Source organism: Humulus lupulus, chromosome 2 (assembly GCF_963169125.1).
Source record: "Humulus lupulus chromosome 2, drHumLupu1.1, whole genome shotgun sequence".
In the NCBI taxonomy this organism is placed as follows: domain Eukaryota; kingdom Viridiplantae; phylum Streptophyta; class Magnoliopsida; order Rosales; family Cannabaceae; genus Humulus; species Humulus lupulus.
Genome location: NC_084794.1, coordinates 102,349,881 through 102,366,094, shown reverse-complemented (window position 1 = coordinate 102,366,094; position 16,214 = coordinate 102,349,881). Strand labels below are relative to the sequence as shown.

At 42.4% G+C, this 16,214-nt stretch overlaps 1 protein-coding gene and 1 long non-coding RNA gene across 2 annotated transcripts; one reads left to right on the top strand and one right to left on the bottom strand.

The window, feature by feature from the left end:
• Nucleotides 1–6,633: 6,633 nt before the first annotated feature.
• Nucleotides 6,634–8,078, bottom strand: LOC133818303 (chlorophyll a-b binding protein 8, chloroplastic). Its single transcript, XM_062251083.1, has 3 exons — nucleotides 7,863–8,078; nucleotides 7,622–7,683; nucleotides 6,634–7,383 (listed from the first exon to the last, which is right to left on the bottom strand). The coding sequence occupies exons 1-3, from the start codon at nucleotides 8,007–8,009 to the stop codon at nucleotides 6,768–6,770; spliced, it is 825 nt and encodes a 274-aa protein (XP_062107067.1). The 5' UTR covers nucleotides 8,010–8,078; the 3' UTR covers nucleotides 6,634–6,767.
• Nucleotides 8,079–8,767: 689 nt separating this feature from the next.
• LOC133816228 (uncharacterized) lies at nucleotides 8,768–10,219 on the top strand. The gene is made up of 2 exons (XR_009885094.1): nucleotides 8,768–9,619; nucleotides 10,183–10,219. It is a non-coding gene; the product is annotated as an uncharacterized LOC133816228 (long non-coding RNA).
• The last annotated feature ends 5,995 nt before the right edge of the window (nucleotides 10,220–16,214 follow it).

Below are 16,214 nucleotides of genomic sequence, written 5' to 3'. Positions count from 1 at the left end.
GACATAAAAAAGGAGAGAGGGAGCCCTAAATTTAAGTACAAAGGCTCAAGCCTGGGCTTCGTTCTGATCCGGGATGTCTGGAGCGTTCTCATCTTGCTGATCCCCAACAAGAAATGCTACATCCTCATTTTCCTTAGTTTCAAACTCAGCCCTCTTCGTAGCCGGATCCAGATAGAGGATGAGATTCATATCCTTATCTTGGAGCTAGGCCATGTAAACGACCTCGTCAAAAGTGACCACCAACAATTCATCAGCCTGCTTTTTCTCCTTGCGAGCTTCCTCGCTCCGCTTCATCTCCAGCTGGGCCATGGCCTCCAAAGCCTGGTTTTGGGCCCCGAGAGATACCACCATTTCCCGCTCCTGGAGAAGTTAGGCTTCGACCGCCTCCAAGAGAGCCTTAGTAGAAGCCTTCGAGCAGCAAGCACGGGATAGTTCCGCCTCTAGGTTTTCCACCAACTTCTTGTGTTCGGCATCCCTCTGGGACAGAGCCTCCTCATGCAAAGCCTAAACCTGAACAACCACTTTGGCGAAGGCCTCCTTGGCAGCTTCTCGCTGGTTGACAGCCCCCTCCAACTCCATTTGGGTCGTCTCAAGCTTCATTGCATCTCTGCCATCAGCTCCACATTCCTGTGAGCTAGCAAGGCATCCTGGAACAAAGCAGAGTTAGAGAACACAAAAATACAACGATATTAAAGAAACAAGATAGACAAGTGGCTTACCATAGTGACTTGATGATGGATTGCTTGGGAAACCAAGAGCGCTTCTTTGCTCTCCAAGGTGGCGTAATATTTGAGCTGAAGGGTAGACATGGTAGTCCCCACTTGGGCCAGCAAGTCCACAGCAAGTGGGGTTGTGCCCTGCCCCAACTTAGGCCAAAACTCCATCTCGGCTACCATCCAATCCATGATCTGCTGAGGGGCATTGAAGGCCTCCGGACATTTGGAGAATTCCACCTTCTAACAGAGGATCAAGGCCTGGGCTACCTCATCCTGTTTGTAGCATCCCTTATCCCAGGCCCAGGCCACCATCTTCACCCTCTCCTCCAGGATGATTAAATCCTCTTCCCTAGGAAAGGCCAGGTTGATGGGAAGCTCGGGAGCCTCTGGGAGCTTTGGCGTAACAATAAGGCTTTCACCAGAGGAATGTTCCTCGGCCAAGGTGAAATCCTTTGTCTTGGCCTTCTTGGCCCGCTTCAAGGACTCTGCAGCGACAGAGTCCGTCTTCCTTTTATTCGTCCCACCTCCTTCTGAATGCTCATACTCCAAGTTAATAACTTGGAGAGGAGTAGACTGAGATGGATGCTGCTCAATCAGTGCCACCGGGATAGGGGCTGCAGCTTGAACTTCCTCGAAAGCCCCCATGACTGGTTCTGAGTCCCCGAGTATTAGTTTAATGATTTTCTTCTTGGTCGGGCCCTTGGCAGCTTTCTTCGCTGATGCCTTGGCCGCAGTAGCCTTGGCCTTGATCATTTCCTTCATTTTGGCCACGAGATTAGACATGTTCGGGTCACCTGAGACAGAAATAAAAAAAAAATGGATTAGTAACGCAAAGGAATGGGGGTGAAAGACAAATGTAAAGGAAAAATGCAAGTCAAAGTCCTCCGGGACATACCTTTATTCGCGGAATGGGTATGTCTTAACTCTCCTAGTGCAAAAGCATGAATTTGATCCTCCATGTCATCCGGGTCCAAAAAGCTATCGTATTGAAGGAACCAGGTCGAATACATGAGGGTTAGGGTGTCTACGAAAATGGAGCAAGGAAGCCCCACGTTGCTAACAGTCTTGGTCAAATAATCACGGCCTATTCCTAACTAAGCCCTCAATATGAGGGGCGTAAGTTAAAATCGGAGGCATTTTACATTGCCCTGAGATGTTGGCCCCAGGAGCTCCAGTATTGGGCTAACTCCCCTTGAGAAGGGCATCAACTCTTTAGATTTGATCCACTCCACACAGCGCGCCTGCTCCTTTTCAGTTTCTCTGCGTCCACCTTAATCGCGGCCTCCACCGCCTCGATATGTATAAGGGCTAGCTCCTCTCTCAAAGCGGGATCCCTCTCATAATGCAGTCCTCAGAAGCTAGGGATGTCTATCGATTGATGGCTGGCAATCAGCTTGACCAGCCGAAGGTTCTCTGTGGTCAGGAACCCTCCCACATCCAACTCTTCGGCACTAAGGGTGGCATAATAATTTTTCGATCCAGAATCGACTTAGTGAGATGAGTTTGAGCGTATGGACCTGTTCACAAGAACGTGAGTTTCCAATAAACAAAACAAAGGGCTAGACGAAGAATGAAGAAGGATGACTTACCCATACGCTGAAAGTCCAGCACCAGGGTGGGGTTCTTCTCTAGGAGGAACCCGAATGTCATAAACCAGTAGTGTCTGACATCTGGGGGATGTTTCCAAGAGTTGAATGGAGCCGGATTGACGCCATAGGCCTTCAACTTATAAAATTCATCCCGCGTCTTGTCTTTGGAATTCAGCTGCAACTCCAACCGGTAAAAGTATAGCACCTCCGCGAGGGTGGGTGCCGCGATCTCCTTTGAGGCGAAAATATATATGCCATCCTGCAAGTAACTTGTACGCCTGGGGCAGAAGATAGAAAAGCACGATCCCCATGAACTTGATGAACCGCGTGAAGTGGGAGGGTAGCTCCCGCACTGATATGGCCTATGCTTCAAGCCCCAAATGTGCCCACTCCAGTGTGAGCCCTCTTTTCCCTCTGGGCCAGCCTGTTGTAGAAAAGCCCTGGAGTCGACTCTACTTCGAGGGCCTTTCCAGCACGTTCAACATCCGGTAGTTCCGGAACTCGTTCACTTCCCCGTCCATTTCCCACGTGTTGCTAGTGGGAAGCTTATGCCCCTCCAGGACTACGGGGCCCACGTGGACAACATCTTCCTGGTGCAGAGTGATGCAACGACCCATGATTGGAGACCTGGAAGGGACAAGAAAAGCAAGAACCACACAGTTAATACCAAAACCGAAGAAAACTGGTTAAGGTACGGGGGTTCTCCTAAAACTGCTTGGAGACATCCTCTCTGGACCTAGATCCGGGACCAATAAAGATCCCAGGAACATAAGTCGGGAACTAAAGGCAAAGGGTATTTACTAATAAACTAATTCACCCGAACGGTTTTGAGGCGTCCGAGTTCAATGATTTGGGACAATCAAGCCCGCTCCACCAATCAAATTACCTATGGTATGGGGGGTCACCTAGAATGTTCCCTACTATTCATATCTACAACCGCCACTACCTAGAACCACCCTACACGGTGGTCGCAGCCCTAACAGCTATACAGTCGCGGAAAAAACATGGCAATAAATATGACCAAAAGAAACGAAAAGATGACCAGGAAACTTACTGTGGGATAGTGGATCTGGAATTCGTTGAAATTCAGGCAACAACATCGGCTAAAATTCGGTCTTAAATCTAAGGAGGCGGTGCAACAGCTCGTCGACACTTCCAAACCAATTGGCTGGAATGAAGTTGTCTTCTCGATGAGTGAAATAAGGCTTCATTGGAAACAGATGAACACGAAGATGCACTAACTGTCAGAAGAGTCCGTCAGCAACTTCGGACATTTAGGGTTTAAGCTCTCTGCTCTCTAGTTTGGAAATTTGGGATCTGTAAAAAAAGTGGAAGGGAGCCTACTGCGGTATTTATAAGAAGAAAAGTTCCTATTCAATCCAACGGTCCACAATGAGAATCCTAAGACAATCCTCATACGACGATCCCAGACGACGCAGAGGCATTAACTAGCCCAATCAAGTGCTAAATCGTGGATTCGCCAATCCATGATTCATGCCTCCCTCATCCAATGATCCACATTGAAAATCCCAACGCAATCCCCATCTGACAGCTCTGGATAATGCTGAAGCATTCAAACAACCCACTCAAGTGCTCAAGGCACCTTTTATTATGGATGGGACGCTTCAGAAGATGCGCTGACACCCATCAATCACCTAGGTCATCAAAAGATTTTCCTCAAATTTTTTGGGCGCGAGTGGCACAGACGTACCATCAACCTGGAGACATGTGTCTAGGACAGTGGGAATTTGAAAGGACGAGGATTGACCAGTTTTCCCCTAAGTAAACAAACCCGGATGTGGGTGAATGAACCCGTGTCTTGGTAAATGTACATGGACTTAAGTAAACAAACCGAGATACATGTGATTGATCCGAGAGGAAGAAGAAAAGTCTCCATCGCGCAAACACGGTTGAAGACTTGGGGGGTAAATGTTAGGGGTGAACATTTGACCCGCAAACCCGCCCAACCCGCAACCCAAAAACCCATTTTTTGGGAAAACCCGTTGGATTCGGGTTAAATCCGACCCGAACCCGAAAAAAGTCGGGTCGGGTTCGGGTTTGAAGTTTGTTAAAACTCGGGTTCAGGTTCAAACCCGAAATCCGAAAAATGGTATTTTTGAAAAAAAGTGTACAAAATGGTATTTTTGCGAAATTTGGCTTTTCGGCCCAAAACCCAATTGGCCCAGTCCAACCCAAAATCTGAAGAAAAAAAAATGGTATTCTTGAAAAAAAGTGTAAAAAATGGTATTTTTGCAAAATTTGGCTTTTCAGCCCAAAACACAAATGGCCCAGCCTAACCCGAACCCGAACCCGAAAAAACCCAAAAATTTCGGATCGGTTTCGGTACCATTTTTCTCAACCCGAAACCCGTAAAACCCGAACCCGATGAATTTGAAACCCGAAAACTCGACCCGTGTGCACCCCTAGTAAATGTTATCCATATTTTCCACCTTGGACATGTCTCAGGAGACGCCTAGGCCCAACCTGGGCCCAAGGAACAATGAGCAAGGAAACCTTGTCGACCCAGACCATGCCGAGCCCAATAACCGGCGAGTAGCGCGAGCATAGCAAAGGGGTCGGAACTAAGATGCAAGCCCAAATCACCTTCTTGATCACACTCAATCTATATCCACCGGGATGTAAGTTATGGTGACGGACGATCCATTCCAGGAGACGAATCCCATCGAGTGGGTCCAGGTGAAGTCTCTGCCATCAAGATGTCCATCTTGGTAAATGAACCCGAGGCTTGGTAAACGAACCTAGACATCGGTAAATGAATCTGGACCACCTAGCTGGATAGAACAAGCTCAGTTCTTCCTACAGTTGACGTGTCCTCGAGAAATCCGGCAGTTGGTCTCCTTAACTAACCTGTAGAATAGGGTACGCACAGAACGTACACTATTCTTAGGAAACAGTACTGCCACTACTCTGACAGATCATGTCCCCAGGATCCCCTTGGTAGCCTCCTCGGATTAGTCCGTGCCAACGTACAAAGGGCAGCTGTAAGGCTCTATCACGCCTAAGTTGGCCCAATGGGCCCAGATTAACATTCTATAATCATGTCACATTTCTTGTATTATGACTCTATTAGCGAGCATTTGTAATTATGTCGTTATTGGGTCCGGATTAGTCCGGTCCAAGTCATATGAATGCCTATAAATAGGGTCATTCGTGCACTGTAGCGAGGATCCTAAATTTTATCTTGTAAGTTAAACGCTGCTGAACTTGCAAAAAACCTCAATTGTCAAAACTCTCTAAACCTCCATTTTCTCTTGTAAGCCCAATACTAGTGACTCATGGACCAAGGCTCATTAACGCCCCAACCACGTAAAAATTGTGATCTCATTTATTTCTTAGCCTTTCTTTCTAGCTCTTATCTTTCAATATATTTATAGTTTCCGAAAAACTTGGTAAATAGATATATATATATATATGTTAAAAAATTTAATATAGCCCAAGTGGGAGAATGTTAGAATATTTATGGGTTTACATTACTATTTTAAATTATTTTATTAAATATGGATTGATGAATAGTTTTTTGTCGATTTAGCCCATATAATTGTAAGTGATCTCTAATTAATGGTAGTCTAGTTGAAGTAGAAGTATGAGCTTTCTAGTTAACCGAAATCTTTGATGAGAAGACCTAGTCCAACTAGGATTTTGTAGGTAGGTCTCATTCCTAACTCTATAAATACATATTGTCTCATCATAATTATATGGTTTAATAATCTGCTTTAGAAATAGAGATCTAGGGGAGGAATGCTTAGTAGATTAGTATTGTACTACCAATCTATATTATCTCAAAGGATCAATCATGTATGTCTTACATATCATTCAATTACTCATAGGAGGTGTTAGGTATGAGGTTTGAATTTGTAGGAATAGAGTTAAATAAAGTTTAGATTAAGAGAATTTGAAACTTAAGTGTTTAAAATAGTTAAGATTACTCTCAAATCAAGCTAAAAAATTAGATTCACTTGAAAACACAAATCCCTAAATCATTAAAAATAAATTTACCAAAGTTAAATTTGACATTCTCATTCCCACAAAACCAAACAAACATACCAAATACCCCATAGTGTTCTAGGTGACATGCAATATAATGTTGTGATGTATGAATTTCTAGCAAAAACACCGTAATACAACATTGTAAATTCGGTAATTACCAGGTTGCAATGTTTAGTTAGAACAAACTCATTATTTTTTAGTCTTTTTCCCATTCTAGGACTAGCCAAAGTGAAAGAGCGCATTAGCATGTCTATACTGATTGTTTTTTTTTTCTTAAACAAGTTATTTCTTACAAAGTTACAGAAGAGATAAAAAAAGGATAACAATAAAAGATTCTTACATAATGTAACAATGAGAGGAAGAAAGGAAACAAATCCCCATAAGGGTTTTCGTTGTCCATAGCAACAAAAGGTTATATGGTACTACTCAATATTATACAACTCCTCCCCCATCTTTAATGGAATTTGAGGCTAGTCAAGACATTGTTGTTGACTGGGTCAGAAAGATGATCCAGCAGGTTTTGGTAAGGCCCAACACCTGTAACAAGGCCTTGAATGAAATAGCCCAAGATTGCCAACATAGCCAACCTTCCATTCTTAATCTCCTTGAGCTTCAAATCCTTCATGGATTTCTCATCCTTCCCAAACCCAAGTGGGTTAAACAAAGGCCCACCAGGGTAAGCTGGGTTGTCGGACCCACCAAGGTACTTCTCCAGGCCCAAGAAGTATTGTTTGCTCATGGACCCAGGGTTGTACCAATCCTGGAATCTTCTGTGCTCAGCAAAGCCCATTAGTGCCATCTCCAATACGAAGAGTGTGTATGGGTCGGCCCAATAGTTGTATGTTCCGGCTGGTGGGATGACACCGGTCTTGAACCAAGGGAGAGCAGTTTCTTCTGGGATGAGACCAAGCTTTCCGAAGATCTCCGGTGCAATGGCTCCTGCAGCTCCCAACATGGCGAAACGCCCGTTGATGACCTCGCCGTAAGCTAGCCATCTGGGCTCGATGAACCCACCTGTGCCTTCTGGGTCTGATAGGCCCAATGGATCGAACCCATAGTCACCTGGTAAGCTGTTTAACAAAAATAAATATATTGTCATAACTTTAACGAGCGGTTTTGGGTTTATTTATCTAAATATAATTTGAAGGGAGTAACTAATAATCATCATATAAATATGTGTATATTTACAAATTTGATTTCCCAAACCTTATATTTGTTACAGAAACTATATTAGTGCTCATAATATTCTGTGGTGGTAAACATCGAATTTAAAAAAAAAATTAAAAAATTGCATGCATGTATGAATACCTGCCATCCAAGTAAGAAAGGCTCTGTTTGGAAGCAAACCACAAGGGTCTGTCTGCTCCTTGCTGAAACCCAACACAAACGAAAATGGTTCATTTCAATTCACAAATGAATCTAACATATAAGTATGTATAACCTTTCTTTCTCTCTTTTGGTTTTTTTTTTATTTTAACTCTAAATATGGTTTTTTTCTAAAAAAAATTAAGAGAAAAGAAAAGGAAAACAAAGAAGGGAGAAAACAGACCTTGACAGGAGGAGTAGCAGCCGCCCTGACGACAAAAGAAGCTGATCTCCTTGTGGATGGTTGGGTTGGTCGGCTTCCCAAGATTTGTCTTGTGGCCTCAACGGAAGATGTTAGAGATGATGAAGACACCAAAGCTTGAGTTGCCATTTTTCTTGTTATTTTTCTTTCTCTCTGTCTCCTGTGGCCAATTCAGTCAAGAAGAAGCAAAGCTATTGAACAAGGTTAAGAAAGAAATCAAGTATTACAATAAGGACAGGAGGGGCCCTAGAGAGAGTTGGAACTCCTGGTGGGAATTAAAGATGGTCCCATTAGGAGATTAGATTAGGATCTCATTCTCCAACCCATATTATACACGTGGCCTCACTCCTTGGATAAGGGATAGATATTCTTAATTGTTGTGTGTTCCAGGATCCCTGATCGTCAATCATGTGTTGATTTCCGATTCTCCTCTCCACGTGGCTAGTTATGACTTCGCGCTGCTTAGCTTTCTAATAAGAGAAGTGGGAATTACAATTTACAATATAGAATAATATAATAAATAAGGCAAATTTTTATATATTAGGCAATAGCAATCTGCAATGCACATTTGCTTAGTTTCAAAATTGTAAATATGTTTATTTAAACCGTTGACACCGTTTTTCATCAACTTGAGAATATAAGAGCATTGATTCAAGAATAAATATATGATAAAATAAATACGTTATATTTTATAGTGGTTCAGCCCCAAAAAGATGACCTACGTCCATTTAGTCACTTTTATCAATATTTAAGCTTGAAGAATTGTTGTTTCCGACGAACCTGCATTGCCGGTTGTTTTATAGACCTCCTTCGGTTTACATTACATAATGATTGTTTATTCAAGAATGGTGATTCGGCATTATGAATTGCCCCTTATTTCTATCTCATCTCCTCTTATTTATAGTGAGGAGTTTAGAGTTACAATTAGATTATGAGCCTAAGTTATTAGGCTTGGCCCGTAAGTAATACAAATACAATTATATTTGATAAATGACAACTCTATACTCCTTTGTTAATTCTGTTAGTGTGGATGTTGTGAGTTGAACGAACAAGATCCTCATGTTAGCGTGTAATGGTTTGCCTTGTGTGAACAGATGTGAATTAACTTGCCTTGTGCGAACAGAGGTTGAGGAATGCGGCTACACGACCAAATCACTTCTGTTAGCACTTAGTAGTAGGACTGGGCATTTTTGAGATTGGGCCGACCAAACCGGCCAACCCAACCCGAAAATGGGCCAACCAAGCCCAACAATTGCAGGTCGAAGCCCATTCGGTCAATTAATGTAACAACCCGATTTTAATTGGGCCGGCCACGGCCCAATACAATCCTAACCCATACTACCCAACCCAGCCCGACCACCTACCGTAAACCCTAAATATAATACATATTACATACATATAAAAGATAAACATATTAGACACCCCTGCCTCCCTTGCCTTCTCTTCTCTTCGGCTGCACCACCAGCACTCCAGTCCAGACCAGAGTTCACACATTGGTCCACTCCCCGGCAAAGCTCCACCAGCAGGCAGAGCTCACGTCGTCGGTCTACTGGTTCTCCAGTCCAGCAGGCGAGCTCACGTCATCATCGATCGGTCCACTAGTTCTCCATTCCAGCAGCAGGCAAGCTCACGTCGTCGTCGTCGGTGAAGGTGACACGGTGAAGCTCCTCGGCGAAGCTCCAGCACCAGCTCCAGGCGAAGCTCCTCGGCGGCACGAAGCTCTAGCTCCAACTCTCCAGGTATATATATATATATTATACATAATGTAATATATTATCTGAATATACATATATTCTGTATATGTATATGTATTATCTATAATATAAGTATATATTTAAACTAATGCATTATAAGTATATATATATATAAACTAACTATTAAATGTGACTATCGTTTATCAATATATATAGAGACATTTTTTTTTTTTTTGAATATTAATATCTTAGTGTACGCGCCTTAGTAATATAAACGTGTATAGTATTGGTTTCTTTTTGCTTTGAATCAATGATTGAGAAGGACATATATATATATATATATATATATACATAGAGAGAGAGAGACATTTTTGCTTTGATCAACATATAAATTTTCAGTGTTTGTTTTTTGGTTGCACCACTAATATTAGTTGCATATATATATATATATATATATTTTCACTGAAATTTATAGTATAAATAATAAGAAAATATAGCTATAGACTCGTTGTTTCTACCACTAGTATGAGTAGTGAAATTTAAATAATGTTCTTACTTTATTGTTTTTTATTTTCAATAAGTGTTTAAATTTGGTTTTTGAATTGTAGACAACAAACTTAAGGACAAAGCAACAACAAAGGAGAAGACCAATGCACCCATCGTTATTGTTTATTGATGGATTCAAGCTTTTTTTTTTACTCTATTTAAGTTTCTATGAACTATCTACTTACTTTTATGGATGATTGTAATGATTTTAAGACTTGTATTTTCGAATTTGGATGACTGTAATATTTAAGTTGTTAAGTACTAACTAGTAGTAAAAACTACTAAGACTTATTTTCTTCATTTAGATTTTAATTTGATCATCTTTTCTACATTATTGTTTGAATTTTGAATAGATTTTTTTAAATGGGTTATAACCCAACCCAACCCAAACCTTAATGTAATTAGTAGGGTTGGGTTATATATTAAAAATGTTTTAAATGGGTTAGAATTTTCTAGGCCGATGTAATTGGGTTGGCTCATTCAAACACCTCCAACCCGGCCAACCCAACCCATGCCCAGCCCTACTTAGTAGTCTGATTTGTACTCTGTGAAAAAAGGAAGTATTTTGTGCTTCATGAGAATAGGGCGTACTTTGTACTTTGTGAGAACATAAAGTATTTTGTACTTTATGAGAACAGGAACTACTTTGCACTTCGTGAGAACATGAAGGCAAAGTGTTCTATTCATCAACCCTTTATAATTGTTGTTTTTTAAATGTCATAAATGCCAAAAAAATGGGTATAACACAAACATGTATTTATTTTTATTATCATATAAATTTTAAATAAATAAACAATATCATAAAAATAAATAAAAGATGTTTAGTATAATGTATGTCATAAATGTATTAAAAATATTAGGGCAAAATATTGTTTATAATTTTAATAAAAAATATGGTTCAGCTTTTTTTTAATATTTATGTATATATATAATAGAATAAATTACAGCTCTATAGTATATATAAATATTTATATGAATAATCTGTACATATATAACATCTAAACACAACATTAACATGAATATATATTATTAAAAAGAAATTAATAATAGAATAAAATAATAATAGAAAAAGTCATAGTGTAGAGTAATATACATGCATCAACTATTTTTAGTTTCTAATATATCTCGCAATGTCCTTTGGTGAATTTGATGATGAATAAAAAAAGTTTCAATCACTTGATATAAAACAAACTAACACACAAATTTATAAGATAACAAAATGATATTTATGATTTATTATTTTTAAATATATATGATTTAATTATTTAAATTATCATAAAATATCTTTAAAAAAATCATATTTTAATTAATTTATTTTTGTTAAGTTTATGTTTGTTCTAATTTTTTTAATTAAGCAGTGACAACAAGATATTATACATTATATGTTTAATATAATATTAATATTATACATGAATTTTAAATTTATGTTTGTTTCTATTTTTTTTTTTTTTTATTTCTGAAAAGAAGTTTGTTGCTAGTTGATAGTAGAATATTATATTATATATTTAATATGATATTATTCTAATAAGTGAAGTTTAAGTTTAATTAAATTTTATTTAAGTTATAAAACGTATATTAATATTAAATAATAAACTATATGTATATACATAAGACACTAAAATTATATATAATAATTAATAAACTTAACGTTGTTATTAAGTTTATTGTTGTTTGGATTTTATTATAAAGATTAATTATATTAATATGATATTAATAGTATATATATTATCATAATAATATTTTATAACATTTAAATTTATATTAATATAGTTATTAAATATCTAGTTTTGTATTATATATTATTATAATAATGATATTTTATAATATTTGTGTTTACCGAGTTTTTCGGAAACGAATACAAACAAAATAATAAAAAGATAAGAACTGTAGAAGTGCAGAAATATAAATAGACAAATAGGTTTTTTACGTGGTTCAGGCGTTAACGAGCCCTAGTCCACGAGTCGATGTTATTATACTTGTAGAGAATTACAGTAAAATGGCTGGTGTACAAGAACCTCACAAACTCACAATGTTTCTCTCGGGTTCTCTTGAAGAAGATGAAGCTAGAGAGATTTTGGCAGAGTTCTTCCTCTTTAATCTCTTGGTCCCCCTTTTATCGTAAAATGAGGGGGTCTTTATTGCTAGGGTTTTGGATTAGGGTTTTACTCTGCCCCTCTGAGTCTTAATTACACCAGCCGTAAATAGGGGCTGCAATTACTGTAGTAGCATGGCTATAAGGCTCTACGTAGGTATAATTACATGAAAATATGGGGAATGTAAAAAGGCAGCTGTCTTTTCCAGGCCGTCAGCAGAACAGTAGGCGAAAAGGCACTTTTAGGCGTGCTGGGATGTGTGCGGCCTCGACCTGTCAGGCGTGTCAGGCGGGATCCTGTGTCAGGTGAGTATCATTCCAACTATGCCTCCTTCGTGACTCAACCGCTTGGTCTTCTTCCGTGCGAGGCACGGAACTGTATCCGCGAAGGTAACCTGAAGAGCTTCTCCTGGAAGGACCTTCCCCGAAGGATATCCCTTCGGGAGTCCGGGAGAATTGACGAGCTTCCGGGTCGCGGTTGCTTGAAAGAGTGTGCTGGACACTAAACGGGAGAGGCGAAGCCTTTCTGTCCATCCGCGAGCCCTGGTCACCCTTCGTGAAAGACTTTGATAATTCTGCTTCCCCGAGGCTATCCATCTAAACGCTATCCGGAAATCTGGATAACATTTACCCCCCAAGGTCACGGAGCTTGAGAGGTCCGGGAGCTTGTACAGTCCTCCAGGTGTTCTGGTCTCTAGATTAGACGAGGGGTCACCTCCTGTGTTCCTGGAAGGGTTCCTTTTTCCCGTCTGAGTGTTAGTACGAAAAAAAAAAGGAAATTTCTTCTGTTTGAACTCAAGTACTCAAGTGTGGCAAGGGCCACGCGTCATGCAGGGAATGGCTCTGTGACCAAGACGTGTGCGTGAGGCGACTGGCTGAGTGTGCGTGTGTCAAGCATCTGAGTAGTGATTTGACGGTATTTAATGGTACACCGGGCCCGAGATGGTACAATGATGGGAAATAAATACTTTATTCCCATCCGAGGAGTCATAAATGGGACCGGCACTTCATCCCCAGCCGTCGGATCTGATGCCTGCGGTATGGGAAGATCGGGACCGTCCATTTGTGGAATTCGAAATGACTTCGTTCCTGCTATAAAAACGAGGGAACGGACCCTTCTTCCTCTTTACGCTTTCAAATTCTCGAGCTTTCAGATTCTTAGATTCCCAAATCTTCGAACTCTCAAGCTTCCAAGCTTCCTTTCCTTCGAATTCGCCACTTCTTTTGGTAAGGAATCCAGAAACTTTTCTTTCGATTTGGCAGTAGGTTTGTTCGCCGAAGTTCTAGGTTTGAATCGTTGCTTGTCTTTGCAGCCTTTACTTCACGTGTTCGTGCAGTGCAGTGACCCGGTTACTCCCTCAATCTTCAACTACCCGAACACCAGTAAGTATTTTTACTTTGCTTTTTCCTTCTAAACCTCAGATTGTTGGTAGTTGTTAGGGTTGAGTTTTCTGCCGGTGTCATCTTTATGCGTGCGTGAATAGGGCTTTGATAGGCATGTGACTGATGTGAGTCAATAAGTCATTTCTTTGCATGCTTTGACGATTTGCTTTTGGAAAGTTGTTTCTCGTCTACTTGTGCTGTTCTGGTTTGTTATTTTAGGGCATAAGCGTGAACGCCTTTAGGGTGTCTTCCCCTGGGAAAACACTTCTCTCGGCGGGCTTAGGCTCGAAGTTTGAATCTGGTTCCTTGCTATCCTCCGGGTGGCATGGTGCCAGCCCCTCGGCAAGCTCGGTGGGAGCCTCTCCAAGCAGTTTTCGGGGAGGGTCTCCCCGACGCCTTTAATACCGTTAGGGTATGACAAGGGTGCTGTCTGCTTGGAGTGTTTTCTTCTTTGTTTCTTTTGCTCAGTGACGAACACCTCAAAGGAACAAATCATCGCTGTGGTAGAGGCTGAATCTGCCCAAGACCAAGGTTCCCCTGTTGCCGGCACAAAGGGGAAAGCAAAAACTAAGGTGGCCGCGGCTAGCCCACTGACTATCAACAGTTCCATCTGGGAGATGGACCAGAAGCTGAACCTGTTCAGGAACTACGGCATGCTGGAGCTGTATTCCTCAGAGGCAGGCCTAAAGAACATCCCAGGCCTGATGTGGCAGCGTCTGTCGGTGCTGGGTGAGTCTGCCAGTCAGAGTCACGAGGGTTTTGGTGCCTGGAGCTGGGCACACATAGTGTGTGGGGCACACTTGCCCCGAAGAAGTTATTTTGCCAACTTCTGCGTGAAGGCGGGGATTGCCCCCTTCCAGTTGATTCCCCCCAGCTACAAGCTTCTAGCGGGGTGGTATATCTTTTGCAAGTCCCGGGACCTGGAGGCCCCTACCCCGGAGGAGGTGCTATACTTCTATGGGCTGAAGTCTCAGCCCATGAGAGGTCATGCAGACAAGGTGGGGTTTTATAGGCTGGAGAGGTATCCGGACGTGATGTGTCCCACATGTCATACCGCGAGGGTTCCAGATCTCCGGGAGTACTGGTTCCTGACGACTGGCTTCCCATTGAAGAGGGTGCCAGCTCTATCTTTGGACTTCAAAGTCCCTGGTAAGTGCTCCTTCCTCTCTTTTTTAACTTTGTTTCTTTACGTTTGGTTTGCCTTCCGGGAGGATCTCTAACACTCGTGTTTGGATTTTGCAGAAGCCGTCCCGCGGACACCTCGCTGTGCGGAGATGATAAGGAGGTCAAACTTCTACGAGGGGCTCTCGGAGGAAGAGCTGAAGGTGGAAGGACTTGTGACCACCGAGTCTTTGAGGGAGTATGGGCTACTCGCCTCTTTCCAAAATATTGAGCCAGTGAGTGGCAGGGGGCAAAGTTAGGTGTCAGCTGACGTCCGGGAGCATATTGCCCTGAAGCTGTCCAAGGTGATCTGCCAGGCGGCCCAGGACGAGAATAATTTATCCCCCAGTTGGGCGGAGAGGTTCCTCGACCCCCAGTCGGAGGAAGAAGAAATCGAGGCTCGCCACGCCGCAGCTTACCCCAATGAAGGGACTCCGGGAGCTGGTACCTCCGGAAAAGGTAAGACTAGCTTTCGATTGATCCACACCCCCAGCCTGTCTGAGGTTTCCCGGACTTCTCAGGTGGGGTTCGATCCCCGCTTCCTTAGGCTAGATCCGCGTAGGATACCCTTTGACAGATATTGCGATAGGGTAGATGAGCTCCTCGGGTGTTTGAGTGACGGTAGTCTGCCAGAAGGTGTCACCATGGTTGACCCTTCTTCCCTCAGCATGTCATTCCCGGACTTCAAGGAGCACGGGAGCTTCCTGGAGCAGGAAGCGGTGTCTTGTTTTGCTCGGGGAAGGCCATCCACGTTTCTCGTGCATGGTCGTCCCTTTCAAACTTTTCTCTTTTTTGTTTCTTGTTCCCTGTTGGTGGACTTGTTTGTGCTTTTATGTTGTTGCTTGTTTTGTTTTCTGCTTATCTTTTTTCACATCGCTTGCTAGTTGGTTAACCTTGCTTCGTACATTTCTTGCAGAACATCCCGAAGCAAAGATGTTGGGGAGAGCTACCTCACTTATCAAGAAGGCCGCCACCAGCCAAGACCCGTCCAAGGGGAAAGGACGAAAGACCGGAGCTGGTAGGGGAGGTAAAGCTGCCACACCCAAGAAGACAAGTGGCGAGGCGCAAGGGTCTCCGGTGGTGGAGAGGGCAATCGTGCCCGTGGTGGAGAAGCCTCCTGTCAAGGGGCCTTCCGAGAACCTGGTGGTCTCGAGTAGTAGCAGCGAGGGGGAAGGTCTTGTGTTCCTCGCGAAGATGACCGGGGTGAGCAAGCGCCCCGGAGGAGAGGCTGAGGGCGACAAGAAGAAACGCCTTAGATATTCTTCTCCCGAAGGTGATGGAGACCTCCGGGCTGCGCGCAGTCCCCGCCAGACTACCCCCACCCAGCAGCAACCACAACCCCAACAGCAAAAGCAACAACAACAACAAAGACAACCAACACCGCCACAGCAGCAGCAAAAACAACAGCTACATCAGCAGCAACAACAAACCGGGGCGGTAGTATCTTCGCTACCGTCC